This window comes from Pezoporus flaviventris, unplaced genomic scaffold (assembly GCF_033815535.1).
Source record: "Pezoporus flaviventris isolate CSIRO_AGI_PZ_B2104156 unplaced genomic scaffold, CSIRO_AGI_Pfla_v1 ptg000063l, whole genome shotgun sequence".
NCBI lineage: Eukaryota > Metazoa > Chordata > Aves > Psittaciformes > Psittacidae > Pezoporus > Pezoporus flaviventris.
Window position 1 is genome coordinate 5,116,386 of NW_026892611.1, and position 19,710 is coordinate 5,136,095.

General features: G+C 44.6%; 1 protein-coding gene across 3 annotated transcripts in view; it reads right to left on the reverse strand.

Annotated features, from left to right (window-relative positions):
• The window catches only part of GALNT17 (polypeptide N-acetylgalactosaminyltransferase 17), a 182,319-nt gene that overhangs the window by 89,706 nt on the left and 72,903 nt on the right, over positions 1 to 19,710 (reverse strand). For all 3 annotated transcript variants that reach the window (XM_061470344.1, XM_061470345.1, XM_061470346.1), the window contains 2 exons: positions 19,452 to 19,626; positions 18,228 to 18,425 (listed from right to left, as the gene is read on the reverse strand). In XM_061470344.1, coding sequence (XP_061326328.1) covers positions 18,228 to 18,425; positions 19,452 to 19,626 — 373 coding nt within the window. The remainder of the gene's footprint in view (positions 1 to 18,227; positions 18,426 to 19,451; positions 19,627 to 19,710) is intronic.

The window sequence follows — 19,710 nt, forward strand, 5'->3', positions numbered from 1 at the left end:
GTGAACACCAACCTCCCCAGATGCCATGCACTAGCATTTACACGTGCTTTGAAGCTGATTGCTAAGAGATAACTGTCCCAGCCCCTACACTTGCAGCTTCTCTTTTAGGAGGGGTGTAGACTGCAGCTCTGCAGAACCACATATGGACTCCCTGGAGCTGACTCTTGACACAACAGCCCCAGGGATCTGGTTCTGGAGTGACAGGGATGTCCTTCAAGCTGTCACAAAATGAGGCTCCGCAGCTCTGAATTCATCACCCTGCTGCTGTCAGTGCCCTGCCACAAAGAGCAGGATCACGCCACACCGTTATCTGGGGTGCTCATCTGCCTGTTCACACTGGCGGTGTCAGCCCAGGGGACTGCCACCATTTACTGATGGTGATGAGGCATTCTTGGACTATCCAGCACCTGCATCACTCTCCACTTTTTAGGACATTAAAAGTGATCTCAGGTGCACGAGGAAGACGTATCACACCCTGGCAGATTTTTCATGAGATGGCATCTAACACAGTGCACTTTTTCTCAGCAGAATCATTTGTTTTCCGCTTCATAGCGGGCAAGACAGAGTGCACAAACCACCTTACAAAAGAGCTTCGTTTAAAGAAGGCCGGTACAGTCAATAAATGTGCTGAGAAATATGCCAATTAGCGTTCTGCCCTCAGGGTATAGGCCTAGGGCTCTATTCCTGTCCTCCTTACAGCTTGATGTGTGGCCCTGGGTGAGCCACTTACACATCCTATGCTTCATTCCATCTGTAAACACCTTTCTCCATCTATTCAGACTCCAAGGCCTTTGCAACATGGATTGCTTCCGCTATGTATTTGATGCATGCCTATTAAATGCTTCATCTTGTTAGGAATGGCTATGGGAAGTACTGTGAGACAGAATAAAAACATCAACCATAGTATCAAGAGGTCAAGGGAACACCCAGGACATGTATTACACGAGAGTTCATGCTGAACACCCCTCCTTCCAGATTCAGTTGGTCAAGGTGACAACAAAGACCTGCAATTCCCACCAGTCAATTAAACCGTGACCATTTATACAGCCAACGTGATGCTTTTATGAACCATCTGCTCCTGGCTTATTTTTGCTGTTAAATGCAGCTAACGTTTGCAGTTGTTAAACTTTGTCATTTTAAGACACTTTCACATGGCTATAAATTAATTTTAGCTTGTGTGAGTCATGCTGTTGTTAGCAGGATACTTCTTCAAGACAGAAAAGGTAGCCCAGCCAGCCCCTGCGCATCCCTCTGCCCTCTTCCAGTTCTACCTTGTTCCCTGCTATGTCTAAAGGGGCAGTAAATGTGTTCTACTGCCTGCTGGTTAAACCTAATAAGCCAGATCCTGCTGTGGAAACCCCAGATCTAACACAAGGTGCTTTCCACAAAGATCACTTCCAGTGGCTAACACTGTGCATGACTTTAGAAAGAGCAAAAAACCCCTCTCCTTCACAATCTGCAGGACACAAGCCAAGCAGGGTATTTAATAGGCTACTGTACTTACGTACAGGGAAGAATTTCTTTTTTCAGGGAGAATCCTTGATGTTGGATGTTAATGAGAGAGAATCTTTCAGAGCAGAAAAGCTCTTTAGAGACTTTAAATATCCCTGTTTCATGGGATTTCAGAACTCAATCAACATCTACATAGGATGAAAGAAGAGCTCATGGGAGCTCTGCAATCCAGCTCCCAGCTTCCCTCTCCTGTGTTCTGCCCTCTTAGAAACCTTTCTGTAAGACAGCCACAGAGTGTCAAATGCAGGTGGTGTCATAATTCAGATACAAATTCTCTATCGGGGTCCCTTCCAACCCTGCTAATTCTGTGTACTCCAGAGGTTTTCCTGCACTTGACAGTGCAGTTAGCCGATGCAGCCCAGAAGTCAGGACACATACAGCAATTCTCCCATTCCAGCTGACTTCATTTTCTGATTCCAAGGTAAGCTCTGCCCTATCTCCCAGCCCCTCAAGCATGGGCACACACCTCCTCCACCAGAAATCCAAACCCGCCCAGCCAACAAGTCACCGTTTGGATTCCCTCCAGATTATCTCCCTGCTCAAAAAGCAGCACAAGCAATAACCTGTGCTGAGGACGTGCTGCACCTCCACGTATCACCGAGGCAATGCGTGAGATACCCACAGATTCACATGCTGCCTGTGCTTGCCTAGTCCTCTTTTAGTCTCTATTTTTAACTTGCCAAAAGAAAAGCAGAAGGCTGCAGAAAGAGTTTCTATCACACAAGGTGTGCCTCCATCCTTTATTGCGTGTCTGCTCTGCTCACACACTCCACCGGTCTCACTGGAGCCGATGAGCCCACACTCAGCTCCTCTAAGCTCACTGCAGAGCTTTGAGCAGGCTCCAAGCACCAAAATAGCAAACTCACCTCTGCCCCTCACCTGATCCAAACTACTGGGACAGCCCTTGCTGCAAAAATCATGGTGCACCATCAGCCAAGGGGTGATGGCAAACCAAAGTGCTCAAACACCCTAGCACTAACCCTTGTCTTCAGAAGCCAACCGCACTGCTCCTCGGAGCCAAGCGCTGAACTCTTCTTTATTCTAAGCCACAAATCACAAGAGGTTGCTCTGGGGGAAATAAATAAATAAAGAGAATGAAGGTTATTTTCCATTTGCTTGTACACAGCAAGAAAGATAATGTCAGTTTGCTTTAGAATAAAAATGCCAGTAGTTATTTATCCAGGTGAAGAATTAGCTACACTGCACCAGCTAGCAAAGGCTCAATGAAAAAGTAAATACTTAGGATGGAGCGCACAGGGAAAAAAAAAGATTAATTGATTTGTGACTACAAGGAGGTTTATTCAGAACCATATTTAACACCACAGTGTTTTTGAATTCAGTAGAAACTCTACTCAATTTTCTTCTGCAGCCTTTCTTTGCTGTTGAAGGAAATACACCAGCAAGAAAAAGAAAAATGAAACTTAATATTAAGGAGCACCACCTTGCTTTAGAAACCAAACCAGGCTCAGAGCTGCACCTCTGGGATATCTGCACACCATCTGGAATAGATTGCCTGTAGAAGCTGTGACTATCCTGTGGAAGGGACCTTACAGCTCATCCAGTTCCAACCCCTGCCACACACAGGGACACCTTCCGCTAGAGCAGCTTGCTCCAAGCCCCTCTGTCCAACCTGGCCTTGAACACTGCCAGGGATGGGGCAGCCACAGCTTCTCTGGGACCCTGTGCCAGAGCCTCAGCACCCTCACAGGGAAGAGCTTCTGCCTAAGAGCTCATCTCAGTCTCCCCTTTGGCAGGTTAAAGCCATTCCCCTTGGCCTGTCTCTGCAGGCCCTTGTTCAAATCAGGAGCCAGGATTCCCAAGAGGCTGCTCCTGGTGAGGTGAAGCCCAGCCAGAGCACAGGAGTTTCACTGGACATTGTCCCGTGCTGGGTGGGCAGACCTGGAAAGTGGCCATCAGGAGGAGGAAGGAGAATGACTGAGGCAGAGGAAAGCCACAACGCTGTGCTCCACATGTACTTCCAGCTTCCTTCTCTCCACAAACCGCTTATAACTACGACTTGCAGCATTTGCCTGTTGAAGCCAGCCCTGCATGGTCCCAGATGTGCCTTGCTGCAAACATTTAAAGATGCTTTTTCCCTAATTCCTGGTCTTCTCTGCTTCTTCTGGAAAATGAGCCATGACACACGAGCCCTTTGCAATGCACTGCAACCCTGATGTTGTATTTCCATGGTAACTCTCCCCAACGTACAGATATGCATTCCCAGCAGAGCCGGGCTGCAGACACACATCATTATATTTAATCTGAACGAGTGCGTACCTGAGTTGACTTTATTTCACAAAAGTGCATAAGGAATTAAATTTCTCTCACTATTTCCTTCTCTTATGTCCCACTGTCATTACTTGCAGTGTTGTGCCATTAGTTGTGGGCATCAGTACATAATGATCCGCTATCAGATAATGTTGAGATGCAAAAACCACTCGAAACACCAGACAGCAATTTTCTGCTCAGTTTCCCAATTTAACCTGAATTGATACAACACTGTAAGTCTGGATGAGGTTCAGGGACTGCTCTAATTATAATAGCATCTTGGGCAGCAGCAGTCACTTGCATCCTGCCTTTTTGATACTGGTCTTGATAGTGCAATTAAGAAGCAAAAGAGAGAACAATTTTCCAAGACTTGTCCTCATGAACAGCAAGAGGCCCTGATGTTGAACCTTTTCCTTTGGTCAAGCTGCTGCCCCCAGCCCAACGTAGCACTTAGACCCAGTGAAATTCAGGATGTTTCATAAATACCCACTTCACATGCACATGCTTAACCTCCGCTAGCATGAATAAAGCAAGGTGATTAGACCCACACCTCTCAGGACACAGCATCTTCTGTCTCTACAACTCCTGCAGCAATACTTATTCAGCTTACACAACTTACCTGGGCACCCTGTGCCAGTGCCTCAGCACCCTCACAGAGAAGAACTTCTGCCTAAGAGCTCATCTCAATCTCCCCTCTGGCAGGTTAAAGCCATTCCCCTTGGCCTGTCCCTACAGGCCCTTGTCCAAAGACCCTCTCCAGGTTTCTCATAGGGCCCCTTTAGGTATTGGAACACTCTTATAAGGTCTTTATCCCTGTGAGCTGAGCATGCACAGCTGGGCTGGGTTTGAACCCAAGGCATTTACATTAACAACTCACATGGTGTGCGCTAAAAAGAAATAAATCATCGGTTAGAAATTCCCTATAGAAAACCTGGAAGTATTCTTCCCGGTTGGAAAGCCAGTGGGAAGAGCTGCCTTATGTGCAACCTCATGGTCAAATGAAGGAAGCAAGCAGACAGGGGTTGGCACGTGGAGACAGTGTGATTGCTCAAAACAGAGCCGGTTAGTGGTTCATGCTGCTTTCATCTGAGCTCAGTCAGTGGTGATTTCTGCATCCCCAGTAACCCCTTTTACGTGATACCTGCGGATAATGTGCTCCTGCATTTTTAGCCAAGTCTGTAAAGACAGAAAACACACCTATCGCGTTGGGTTATTACTGCCCCATCCCGCAGAAATGAAGCCTGATCAAGACAAAGCCAGGATGAGATGAAAATGAACCAAACCAGGATTTGCTAGTTTACAATATGTTATTTGATTCTAGCAGAGACGCATCTTACACCCTTGGCCAGAAATGGTTCTTCATGTTGATGGAAGATGCCATGGACAAAAACATCCATCTGGAAAACACACAAGTTTAAACTCATGTATTAAAACAAAAGTCACAGCACTATTTTGTCATGCATCATACGCATTCAAGTGAGACAACCCATGGCTTACATCATGGTCAGGACTATTACCTACAGAGACACCACACTGTGTTATGGTTATTTATCACATATGAGACAATCTCGGACTCCAAATCATAAATGTCCACATGAAAAGCAGCATCAAGTACCAAACCCCAACCAGCGCAAGTGACTGTATCTAGGTTTTCAGCAGCTACCTCCCAGCACACTGACACGTTACCACACACCCCATATCACCAGTTACTGTGGAGAGTCAAGAAGTAAAACTCTTTCTAAAGAGGAGAAAAAAAAAAAAAGATTTCAGGATTAGTTTATGGCTGTCCCATCCCTGGCAGTGTTCAAGGCCAGGTTGGACACAGGGGCTTGGAGCAAGCTGCTCTAGTGGAAGGTGTTCTTGCGTGTGGCCGGGGTTGGAACTGGATGAGCTTTAAGGCCCCCTCCAAAACAAACCATTCCATGATTCTGTGAACACTGACCTGGGACCACACAAGCTTTAGCTTCTCATTTTTAGGTCACCGCTCTGAACTGAAGCTGCCAGTTGAGAAGTTTCATGCAGCTCCCACAAACCAAACCCCAAAGCCTTTGGTGGGTTTGGCTGCAACGACTACAGCCCCACAGGAATTTCATTTTTGACACATGGCAAAAAGCAGGAATTGAACCGAGAGCTTTCCCACCCGCACTCCAGAGGAGCCCTCTCAGGTATCACTGCTGGGGCTGAGGTCAAGTGCGTTACAAACTCCTTCTGTGGCACCAAACCTCAGTTTCCATCCTTAACTCCCTTCTTGTTTAATCTCTGCAGCTTGCCTTTAATAAATCACCCTCCTTTAAAATAAACTGCTCCAGTGCTGTGTTCACTCATGCATAGGAAATTAAAATGTGTTATAAAACCAATTTATGCGCCCTGTTGGCCACAGCGCCTGCGGAACTGGCCTCCCTGGACACACACGCAGGAAGCATTTGCACACGTTTGATCCAAGGTTTGCTCAACACTGTTAGAAACAGCTGAAAAGATTTTGACTTCTTTTGTTTTCTTTCCTCAAATGAAAAACTTCATCAAAATGGACATTTACACAAGGCTGGGGCAGAGCAGGGGAGGTACCATTAAATATCCCACCCTTGAAGAATCTCACATCATTTCCATTTCTTAATACGGAGGGTGGTTTTCATTAGGATTTGTTATATTGTTCTTGCTTGCGCTGAAGAATTTCACAGGAGAAAAAGAATTCCCAAACAGCTTTAATTTTAATTGATTCATATTCACTCCAATGAGGTCAGGCATGTTTAATTATCATCATCTTTATTACAGATGGAAAATCAGCTTCCTCTGATGTTGCTCTACTAGTTATCGTCTCATTTGTTTAGCAATGGCAGCGAGACAACCGATCAAGATTGTGGCAAACAAACAGCAAAAAGACCTGTACAGAAGCCATTGCAAACAGTAGTTAGGATTCAGCAAAGTACTTTGCCATGTGTCACATTTAGCACCACTTAAACATTCCTGGTTTAGCTCTTCCAGTTCCGAACATGCTCGAGTATTTTGCCACATTGCACTTTCAGTAAAAGAAAGAAGAAAAGCAGAAAGAAAATACCATCCTGTTCATTTAACTGATGGGATCAGAGGTGCAGAGTAATTGAAGGTGAGCCTTGGAGAGGGACAATATCTACCTCAAAATGCAAAGCTGTTCGAAACACCAGCTCAGCTTTTCTGGGTTAGACTGATGGTGAGGAATAAAACATGGTCCTGGCAGCTCTTTATAAATCCACTACCACCAATAAATCATCAGGAACCTATATACCTTTGGCAATTTATCCCTTATGCCTGTTAAGTGCTTAGGTGCCTGCTAGTGGTGGTAAGTTTTCCTCCTAATGATGCTGTCAATTCAACACTCCAAAAGTGAGCCAGGGGACAGACAGGAGAGTAAAAGGAAACCCAACCAAAAACCTGCCAATGGACTGAAAACGCTTCCTTTTCTTCTGCTGCTTTACAGAGAAGACAGGTAAACTTGATGTTGATCTCTGCTCCGAGCAAGCATAATTCCTTTGCATCCAAACAAACTCTGGCATCGTGGAGAGCGATTATAGCACATTAGTGCAATGATGCGCATGACCCAAAATAAGAACATGAGGACCAGGAGACTGCTCTTCAAAGCAGCTGGGTGTACATAGCTCTGAAATGGTTATTAAGTTCATTTAAGTACCAAATTAAGCAAAGAGTGGGAGGAAAGACTGATGAAACTATAATCTGACTCCCTGATCCAAGTTTAACCTTGGCTTGGCAGCACTGTCTGGTTTGATACTTATTTTTAATTTAGTAATGCTTTGATGATTTATTTCTATATTAAAGTCTACTGCACAAAAAGAAACTACTGTATAGAAAGAAACTGCTCCCTCGCAATTAAAGATGAGCCTGTTTTACTAGGCATGCAGGAATTTCTTGATTAAGCTACCATAAATCAGCCAGAGGACTGCTGACTGGAAAAAAGGCAGTCATACTACATTGTCTTCCTGCAAGGCTATTCCTTGCTAAAATGGAAAATGTGCCTCTATCGTACAGCCCTGATAACCATTAGGGCTGCAAAGCTCCTTGGTTTACATCAAGACCTCCCTAGGAATCTCAATTGTAAGTATTTTGCCACATGCAGCACTAAGAGCCCTTCTGATTGCAGCTTTGCTGTCCCAGATGCAAAGAGGTCATCAACCTGGTGCCACAGTCCAGTAAAACTATGACTCCTATATTAACTTTGTCTTCACAAATGCCCAAGTGATATTCCTTGTCAATAACTGCAAGTCCCCCTCCCAAAATCAGCTGGAACAATCCACTGTGGCTAGCAGCAAACCAGCCATCTGCTTCCCCCGTCGCCTCATTTCTGTTCCAAAAGTAACTGGAATCTCTCCTCTCCTTCCACTTTGCACTTTATTTTTAGAGCATTCTCCAGTCAGAGCTCAGCTCCCCATCAGTAACATTCTGAGCATGTCCTGTGCTCCTCTCTCCTTACAGCCACATTTTCTGTCATCAGAAATATTACAGCAGAAACACTGCATTTGATGACCAGTGAACAGAGCTTTAAAAAGCAAAGAAAACAAAATATCACGCAGATGAGGCAGACCTGAGTCCTGATATTCACTTGGAAGGTGAAATACCTGCATCAAACCTTGTCATCTAAAGGAAAAACAGATTCCTTTTTTTTTTTTTTTACTCTTGGAAATGGTGACAAACTTACAAGTGCAGATGCCTATGGACAAAGAAAAGACAAAAGCCAGTGCTGGTACAGTTTAGTTCTTCACTGTATTTTCTGCCTGCTGCTGGAATGATACTCACACAGCTGACAACTGAAGCAAAGAGATAAGCTTAAGCTGGTTGATCCAGCATTGGTTAGTAAGTGTTTATACCTGTTTTCTTCGCTAAAAAAAAAAGAAGGAAATGCTATGAGACATCCCAAGTCATTGTGGAAGTTGCAGCTATACCAGAAAAAAGAAGCCACCTCATCCTCCATTTTAAACCAAATTAAACCCAAATTAACAGGGGGTTGGAACTGGACAGGCTTTAAGGTTCCTTCCAGCCCAAACCAGTCTGTCATTCTGTGCAAACACACAGAGGTTAAGAGCAGTTTCTAACACGCCCACTCTCATGCATGAATTACTGTGAACAACTTCATATCCAAATCTTACCGTCTCTCCCAGCTCACGCAGCCCTCTGAGCACAAGGAACTTCCCAATTCCCTCTAAACTTGCAGCAAAATATACCAAGCTGCATTCTCAAACCCTTCCTCAGTGCCAGTCTTTGCTTCTACCTCTGTTTTGGCCACAATTCTCGACACATTCAATGGTTCAACTCCAGTCCCAGTCAGGGCTGCCACCGGTTTCAGATTCCTAAGTGGCACCTCCCCTGGATCCTGCAGTTTTCCGACTCTTTTAATGCCTTCATCAAGCATGCACCGTGAGGACTGCAGAACACTGCTCCTTGGCACCCTGCCTTAGGAGACTTCCCACACCTCAAGAAAAATTTCTATCATTGTAACAGGAGGAAAAAAAGGAAGAGAATTTCTTTCCCCTAAACAAAAAGCCAAAACCAGGATATCACATGGTCATCAAATCCCACATGGAAACTGCATTTGCGCCAAGCACTGGGAAACCTGTCAGACACTTGTTTCTCCCAGGCCTGGGCTTGACAAGAACATTGACACCAAACAGGGAGCGTGAGCAGGCAATTACAAGGTGCACATTTGTGAAATGGTTGATGGATTTTCTAATTGCAAAGAAAAATTGAGCAGTGACTGTACCAGACTGGACCACTGCCTTTGGCAGACATCAATCTAATGCTTAGTAGACAAAAGAGCTGTTTCAAAACCCCTCCACACAGTGACTTTGGGAAGAATGAATCAAGACTTGCAAACCTGAGCCTTCTTCATAGGGAAGAAGTGCCTAAAATCTCATTTAAACCTCCCTGGGCTCACCAGGCACTTGCACTGCTGCAGATGGTCAAAGTGAGTGTGCTGAGCCATGACCACAGCCTCCTTCTCTATGCCTGCCAAGCCTCAGTTTAACAGACAACCCCCGAGACATGTTTTGCCCATCAAGCACTCGATGTCCAAGCCTGCTGCTCGCACCCATGTGAAGATGCTTTACAAGCACAATGAAAGCATTTAGAGATGTAACCTCGAGAAGATTTAATTTAGACCATCCAACACAGAGCAGCAAGTCAGTGCTCTGGGCACGGAGACAGGGGGACAGTTTATAAAAGCCTCCTGTGCTCCCAAACAGCTGGGAGCTCCCAAGGCATCAAACACTTCTTGCCTCAACTGATGGATATGATAATAACGATCTATTTTTCCTTTTAATTTAAACTATGCCTATTTATGTGCCACTGACTGAAAAGGACAGTGAATTAAAGAGCACATGAAAGAAAATCATAGCCCTCAGCACTTGCTCCAAACACTCTTTTAAGTCTGTTTGATGACAGGCTGCTGTGTTTTGTCACCAAGCGCAATCGGCTCGATTATCACTTCTTTGTTTTGAATACCCACCTCCAAAGTCATTAGACACTTGCTTCTTAATGAGAATAGATTGGGGTTGGCCAATAAGTCTCTTTAATGCCATCTGCCAAAGAAAAGAGAAATTCCAAGTGCCAAACTCCCCCAACTCCTTTTTGCATGCTTTCCCCTCGGTGCTAGATTTAGAGAGAAAAGACATTTGTATAATCTCATCAGCGGTAGCTTTCTCCTAGGGGAAGTGCAAACAGACCACAGAAAAGGCTCTGGTTGGCTTTGACTTGCAAAACCACTTCATGGACTACTCTGAAACAATTCAGTCAGCGGGATGTGAGCTCTGTATATTGGTGTTGTCCCAGATTGTTTTGTTTTTATTCATAAGATTATTTCGGTGAAAACAGGCTGCCTGAAGCTTAATTTTACTACCAATTGTTAAATAATTCAACACCCATCTTTTCTGTCTCTTTAATGCCTCAGAAAAATCAAAACCCTTCACAAATTAAAGGCCAAATCCTGTTTACTCTTTCCTTTTCTAAAGCAATTTTGACATCAATGAAGACTGTTTCTGTGACTTGGGCTCAGATTAAAAGTTCTCTCAGTGTATTTATTTTTTTAAATCAGAAGTATGCTTTTGTTGTTGTTTTTTTTTTCTTTTTTAATCAAAACACTTCTCTGATGCAAAGCTTTAAAAATACAAAGGCAAATGCCTCCAGTATGGCCAGCCTGCTTGCTTTATAGAAGCGGATTACATTAACATTTTATAGCAATAAGCAAGGACTCCCTCCAGGAAGGAGGATTTAATCCCTTCCCTGCACCTTCTGTTCACCTCGTGAAGGCACAAGCCCACATGTTAATTGTCCCTTGCTCAGATTTAAAGGCTCTTCATGAAGAAACCCTGCTGATGTGGGTGCTTGAAGAAGGATTTGAAGTTCTACCTGCAATAACACCTTCAGTTTGGCAAGGAGCAGTGGGTTCAATGAAAACAAGCCTCCAACTCAAGGTTGTGAAGGGCTCCTGGATGCACGGGGGTTAAATCTGCACCAAGCTGGCCTGAAGGCTCCAGATTCAAAGGATGGATATCGTCCATCCCAGCAGGAACACACCTCCTCTGGAGCAGCTATTTAACACTGCACTCAAATCACACTCCATGCTCCAAAATGGTCTACCTATAAAGCACACAAATGCTGCCTTTTCCAGGTCATTCATCATAACCAGCCAAACACAAAGCCACTGGGGTCCCTCCATTGTGTCCATACCTGCTCACATTTGCAATCCCAAGGGCAGTTTTAGGGAAATAAAAAACATTTAAAACAAGATGCAGCACTAAGATACATGAAGACAGCTGGTCATCACATGAACCAGCTCCATATGCTTAAATCTCTGCTGCACCCTCAGCAGAGACTTTATGATTTTTCAGGCAGTGACATAAATCTGTTCATCTGACAAAAATCTGACACTATCACAAATTGTTAGACCCCCTTCTTTTAAACTTTGCACTGAATTATGTAGCATTAAAAATGATCAGATGAAGAATTCATCATAAAAAGGCATGACACCAGCAAGCTGAGCTTCAATATACCCAAATGGAACACCACAGGGACACTGTGAAGTTTAAGAGCTTAAAATTAGAGAGAATCACTCTGTACAGTGAGTTGAGGCTCATTTTTCCCCAATAGCTTTAAAATAAAAATCAAGGAAGTCAATTATATGTATGTTTTTAAATCTGTGGCCTCAATCAACCCCAAAAACCCTTCATGACTAAAAGGGAAACTCAAACTGAAAACAGCTGAAAGGTGCTTGTCAAAGTATTTTTGATGCTGGTAAAGAACTTGAGGGGTTTAATTTAATCCTGAGCTGGATGATGAAGTTACTGATGTCATGATTCTGACCTAAATCTTCCCTCTCCTAGAGTCTGAGCCCAAACAACACTGCCCCAAATTAAACCGATGAAAATCCCCCTCCATTTCTTCTCCTTTTAGCTTGTTACCAAGTTTCAGAGACCTCCACTCTGTGCCAGCCACTAGTGACCATCCCTTAGGAGCACATACCTGGAAACACAAGTCTCCAGCAACCACGCTAAGGATGGACGGGGTTTGGTTTATTCAGATGTCTACATAATGCAGCTCACTTTCCAGAAGCACCAGCAAAACCCTGCCTGTGGAAGAACATCTTTAATGTTCCCGACACTGGGCTTAGGTCTGGTCCAACATACTTCAAGGGCACCAGGATTGCTGCTACAAACCTGACAGTAGGATCCTGCCCCCGGACATAAAATTACAGTGAGGATAAGGCTTGGAGTAGAATCAGACTTCAAGGAAGAGAAAGCATCTGGGTGGTCAACACAGAGCTTTGCTTTCTTGGAGCAGCTTCAGAGACTGAGACTGATCATCACTACCATTATTTTGTCTTTCTGTTTGGTTTCAATTTTATATGAAGCCATGAAAGAGCTACATGAGCCTCTGCAGCTGTGACATTCACACACATCCAATCCCTCTAAGCAAACACCTGCGTACAAGGATCTTCTCAGACATATCAGGTGAGGTTCCAAATTCAAGTTATCATTAGTACCCCACGTCTGACTCCTGTGGAAATCAGCTTTCCCTTTGACTTCCAAAGCAGCTATGCCAGAAGAGCAAGAACATTTTACAACTGTGTTCATACAGAAACAGGAACCTTCCTGCAATTTGTAGCTGCTACAGTCAGGAAGCACTGATTTAACAAGTATTCAGCACTTTGTACAAACTGCTGTCTAAGGAGTTTGAGCTTTTTCATGACAAACCATGAGAAACCCAGGAAGTAATCCCTGAAACTTTTCTCTTTCCTCACAGTTACATGTAAATAGTAGTTTCTGAAATTAGAAATACATAAATATATACATATATAGTTATAGATAAAGATATATAATAGTAGCACCAGAAATCATAGAATGATTCGGGTTGGAAGTGACCTTAAAGCTCATCCAGTTCCAACCCCCTGCCACAGGCAGGGACCCCTTCCACTAGAGCAGCTTGCTCCAAGCCCCTTTGTCCAACCTGGCCTTGAACACTGCCAGGGATGGGGCAGCCACAGCTTCTCTGGGCACCCTGTGCCAGCGCCTCAGCACCCTCACAGGGAAGAGCTTCTGCCTAAGAGCTCATCTCAGTCTCCCCTCTGGCAGGTTAAAGCCATCACCCCTTGTCCTGTCACTACAGGCCCTTGTCAAAATCCCTATGGTGTTATGGTAAATGAAATGCCCAGCAACCAGAGCGGGAGACCTCAACACCATTTGCAGTTTGAGACTGAGGGAACAGTTCATATTAAGCACTGCAAGCATTTTCTTAAGCAATAGAATTAGCACCTTCTCTCCACTCCTGTGTCACATTCAATCACCTAAATTCCCTCTGTTTCTTTCCACCTCAACTTCTGCATCATTTACGCAACCGGGAATGAGAGTTTGCTCTTTATGTTGCAAGAGCAAATCCATTAACATTTGTGAGGCTGAGATAACAGGTAATTGGGTGGGTCAATTCACATTATTTTTGTCTTCAAAAACCCCCAAACCTAACAGCCTTTCTGTTCTTTTACAATCCATAACTCTCAAAACCGATTTCCTCCTCACAGCAATCTCAATAGTAATTAAATGAGCTTTTGTATTCCAACACCAGTAAAGATTAAATACTACATAAAACAGCTGCAGCAAAGCCCCATCCAAAGTTCAATTTAACCTGCTAGCTGGTTCCCAGATGGTACCTCGAGCGCTGCAGGGTTGGAAAGAGGCATCTCTGAAGTTACCTGAGGACTTGTCCTTCAGCCCCAAAACATTACAGTGGGGTACTGACTAATGGAGCTATTCAGCAGGTTTTTGCTTGTTGGACTCAACCGACCCACCCAGCCAAATGTGGAAAATACAAAGAAAAAGTCAGGAAATACATTATAACCTAAATAATCTATTGTTTGGGAACAGTGGGGTCACAGCACTGTCAATGGACTCACTGACCAAGCCACAAAGATTCAAGTTGCTTTCCTCCCTGGTGAGATACACAAAGTAATGCCAGTAGAAAAGCACGACAACCTCAATGTCCATGCTCAGGTGAATGTCCCTCCTGCTCAAAGCTGCTTAATATGCACTATCTGCTCGCTTGGCTTCTTGAAGACGCACAGATGCAAGAGTGCATTTAATTGTTTTCCTGAATCAGACCCCCGGAGCCATCAGTATCTCACATATGTAATTATAAATTATGAGTCTTGCAACCAAAGCACAATCAGCACATCTAGCTATAAATCTTCCAGATATCAGCAATTTCTCCAAAGCTACTTTTTGGCAAAACCTGATGTAGCATGAAACTAGGAAAGTCGGGCAGAAGAAAACACTGGCACTGAAGTTCACAGCCCACCAGTGTTGCACCGATGGACAGGCTCCAGACCACAAGAAGCCCCCAAAAACTCATGTTCTGTCATGGAAAATGTCACTCCTGGAGATAACGAAAAGGTGGATCTCCCCTGGGATACCCCAAGTCCATCCATTTGCAGTTTCATTTCCAAAGACCTTTTGTGCAAGGTGTCAACCTTCTTCCATTTTGTTGATGCAGAGGTTTTCTGGACTCTCAGTAAACTCAGATCAATGTGTATCATTAATAACAAAGATTCGGCCAAATCCTGGCTACATCTCCTACAGCAAAGCATGGCCAGGTATGTAATGCAAGCACGTATTCATTTATATACACTCATTAGCATCATCTGAACTAGGAAATCAAAACATCTCTGCAAGAGCTCATGCCAGTGAAGATCAGGATCTATATGATGACCCTTTCAAATGTCACTTACTGTCTGCCTCATCTGTGGGAGCTAATTTCGACATGATACATTATGCTGGAATCATAATTTTATCTTCTGGGCAGAGCCAGTCAGAGGAAGTCTGTAAGCCTGGCAAGGGAAGTCTAACTGTGAAATGCATGCACAACTGAGCGCTGAGATTGAGGGTATCTTTGTGCATCGGGATTTTAAATGTTAATGGGGGAAAAATACAAAAGAAGACGTGTTACAGAACCCAGGTATTAAACCAGCATCCCTCCAAGGCATTGAGAGAGACTATTTCTTGCAGGGAAATTACTGGATAAAGCTGGAGCCTGAAGCCAGTTTGAGACTGGGCCATAGTTTAGATGGGTTTCATGCCATCAGCTCTCTTTGCCTGGATAATTACATCTTGTGAATTATCCATGAGAGAAAATTGCCTCCAAATGTATTCACAGAGCTGTCTGTCTCCAGTCTCTGCTGCTGAGTGTTTGGTAGAGACCGACCCTTACGAGCACACTGGAACACCTCTCATGGGCAGGGAACTCCTCTTCTGCGGCTGCCATAACCCCCATACACCAAGTAAAACCCAAGTAAGGAATAAACTGCTTCACTTTGCTCCCACTCTTTCATTGTAACAAGCCCCTAAAAAAACTAATGTATCTCTGTGTACTATAATTTCAGGATTTCCTCTAATCCCATACATAATTACATGGAGCACTGCACTAGTATCCCTTTCATGCAAATACTGCTATAAAATGCACAGTTTTCATAGCATTATATGACAAAGAAATAACTGTAGTCATTTATTTCTGGTCTGTATGTGGTTACACAACCTAATGCAATGAGACAGTATTTTTCATTAGGTTTTTGTTGTGGACACTCCCCATTTATCTTTCTCAGAATCCTTCCCCCAGTGCATGTTAACAACGTTATTTTAGTAAGTTGCTTCATTATTAAACATCACTGGGAGCCTGCGGTGCTTGCTGCAGAAGCCCTTTACCACACATGGTTTTGGAGGCAGTGCCCTTCCACGCTGGCTCCTAGTAATCCCTGAGCTCCAATTCCCACACACCATGGCCTCAAGCAGCAGCATTCACATTAGAGATGCCCTTAATAAAGCCAGAATGGATGGTCATGACATATATCCTTGCAGCTGCCAGTCAAGTATCTCCATAAGCCTCCTCTGATCTCTAACTCATTGGTGGCTCAACTCAGTAGCACTTAAGAGCTGAGCAGGCAGATCCCTGGGATGACAAGGCTGCAGAGGACAGAGGGATCACAGGGCATCAACTCCTCCTAGGTTGCCTCCTAAAAGGGATATAACTGGTGCAGAAACACTGCAGGAAGCCCCAAGCAGATGGGTAAACCTCTCACACTTCCAGCTCCCCCTGAACAGTAACTTCTTGCAATCTGCTTAAATGCAGAAATATGATGCTCAATATCCCATTCACACTTTAGCACTATTCATAGGGTTTATTTTTATGATAAAACAAGCACCAGAACAACCTAATACATCATTCTGGCCAACAGAAGACAACTCCCACAGCAAACCCTTCACACAGCAGTAGATAAGAAGTACATGAAACCCCCAGGCAGCACTCAGAGCTCACCAATACCTGCTGCCTCCCAGCACCGAACCAAGGAAAAAAGTGTGTTGCTAGATCTGGATTTGTGTCTAAGTGTCCATCATCCGTGTGCCCCCATTTACACTCCTGGCCTTGATGACCACCTTTGTTAACTGGTTTGTATCTAGAAAGCATGGGCAAAGAGCCACATCCTGAAACCCTGACATTCCCCTTGCATTAGGTAGTGACCTTCCCACTCCACCTCTCCACAATAACCCAACCCTTCAGCTCCTCACAGCTTTCCTCCTCAGTCAATCACTCTTTGCTTTCTCTTTCCCTTCTTTTCTCCCCTACCATCAAACACTAACTTCCACAAAGAAACCTATCCCTGCCCACGTGTCTTTGCCACAGCCTGCCCTCCTTAACAGTTCCCCCCAAGCACACTGAAACGGAAATTAAAACCACATGCTAGGAGGACAACAGAACAGAAGGACATGACCTATGTTTATATGTTATGTTTGGGTGGATTGTTTCCTCGATGCACCCTGCCCAGTTTTTGGATCACAACAAGCTCCTAGGGTATGCTGCAGTCACAGGGGATTCCAGTTTGGGCACTGGAGCTGTGTAGGGACTGACAGCACCACACTGCCCACCCTCACTTGCAGAGGCTTTTGAATTCCTCAGCTTCCCCCTCTCCATGCCCCAGCCATTCAGCCCCTCCTTTAACAAGTCCAGCAGCTTGCATTTGGTTAAAATAACTGTTTATTCCTCAAAGACTTGATTCCTGTCCAGAATAAATTGTCAACTCCTCCACTGATGGCTGAACATGCTGTCTGGAACAAGGGAGCCCATAGGAATAAAAAAGATCTCTGTGTAAATGGAAACAGACCTAATTTGCAGGGATTATATCACTGCTTCAGAATTTGGATCAGGCATGGATTTGCACATACGCATCTGTTAGATGCTTGAGGACAAGCCTTCTCCGTGTTAACCAAGTTGGGAACAATATATCCTGTTCACCTGGCTAGAAAACTACTCCTGGTCAGAGATAGCATCTTACATGATATTTAGGGTTTGTCAAGGGAAAACCACTTATACAGAGCAGCACTGAGCAATTACCTCCCCTCCTCCTTTTGCTTTGTCCCAGTGGGCTTGTCCCACACCTGAAGGCTGGAGGAGCGAGGACAATATCTCAGCTCTGCCAACCCTGTGAGCTGGTGACAGAACAACCCAAGATACAATCTTGCCCTAAGAGAAGATGTACTTTTTATACATGAAAAACCCATGCTGTATTTCATGAATACACATTCAGTTCATTACACAGGAATAATCATCTCATTCCTTATGATTTGCAAAACCTTAACATGTAATTAAGGTAAAGTGAGTTTGTTATATGCATTTAAACGTAAGACTGGCCAAATCTGCACAGTTCCTACACTCCCCCAGTCTTTTTGCATATTGCCACCAATAATACCCCTTTCCAAGCTCCATCACCCTAACAAAACCCTTCCCAGCTTGTGTTCCAGCCTCTCTGAGCTGGCTCGCGGCATGATGCTGCATCAAACTCCTCCAAGCTTCCTTGCTTGATCTTCCTGCCTTGCGCCTTATTGGATCCCAGTGACAGAGAGCAAGCGGCTCCCAGACTCTTGCCATACCTGATGGGCAGCGAAGGGTCTCCAGCATCCCACCAGTCCTTGGGGGGGCTGATGTACATGCACCACAGCTCCCAGCTGTACCCATGGGCTGAGTTCTCATAACGCTGCACCTCAAAGTTGTCCTGCTTGATGTTGTCTATGGAGGGAAGAATGACCCTTCTCCGGTTTTCCTGAATCCGTGAAAGCACTGGCTCAGCCCTGAAAGGAAGCAAAGCATGGGAATAGATGGTTAATTGCTCCTATGATTTGCAGATGGACACTGTAGCTTTCATACAGCTTGTGCACTTCAACTTCCACCTGGGTAGTTATGCTGTGTAAAGCTGTGATGTGCATCTGCAAGGTAACTACAGACCAAATCCTGTGCTGTCATGCACGGGTGGACATCCTGAATGAAGACGTGATTCACAGGCTGGGAAGCCTGGCTTGAAAACTTTCTTTCTGTAAAGCAGGGCCATGAAGGATGTGCTTTGTTTAAACCATGCTTTAACTAGTCCAGACTTATCCCAAATCCAAGAAAACAACCATATCCCTGGACAGAACAGGGTAAACAGCAAGACTATCAGAAGGGTCTTTTTTCCCTTGGGACATACAGACTCTATAGCTGCAAAATCAGACTCTGGAACATACAAATGTGCTCCAAGCAGGGTTCAGCCTGCCAACACCAGGAGTAACTTGCATTCCTGGTGCCTCCAGTGACAGCAGTGGGTACATTACACCACAGTGAGCCAAACCCACACTGCAGAAAAGCTCACTATCACCAGAAAGGATGTTTTAAGAGCTCGGTAGATGGGGGATTCCTCTGTGTATCAGTAAAACCAGGCATGAGGACTTACTGACCTGAAGAGAGGAACATCTAGGTGGGAGTATAGATAACGTAAGGAACAGATCAAGGACACCCTTTGGTTCCATTGTTGCTACAAGGAATTCAAGAACCGCATATAACTGTTACCAGTTGCTAAAGCATTTTTCTTGTGGATGTTACTCTGTTCAAACTGTGAACGGCAAAGCAACCTGGAAAATGAAAACGGGGCAGGAGTTGTGCAAGCATAGGAGGAGAGAACATAAAAGGATTACAGAAAGGATTTCCTTGCACATTCCCATCCTATCTCGTCAGCGGCCGTTCAATACAGAAGGAAGACAGGATTACTAAGACAGTGGACTTGTTTGCAACAAAGTGATGGACCATCCCTTGTTTAATGCAACTCCTTGAGGTTGAGCACCTACCAGCCAGCAGTGAACTCCACATGAGCATCAAAAAACCCAGTGATCTGGCCAGTGGCAGCTTTCCAGCCTTCGATACGAGCTCGGATAAGACCTTCCCTCTTCTGGTTGCGCACCACCTTCACGAGGCCTGGGTACCGCTTATTGACATACTCTTCTAGTGGCGCCTTCAGTTCCTCTAGAGAAGAAAAGTCAGAGAACCCAACTGAGAAGGTGCAACAGTTTTCACCTAAAATAAACCCATTTTAATGAGTTTATGAGC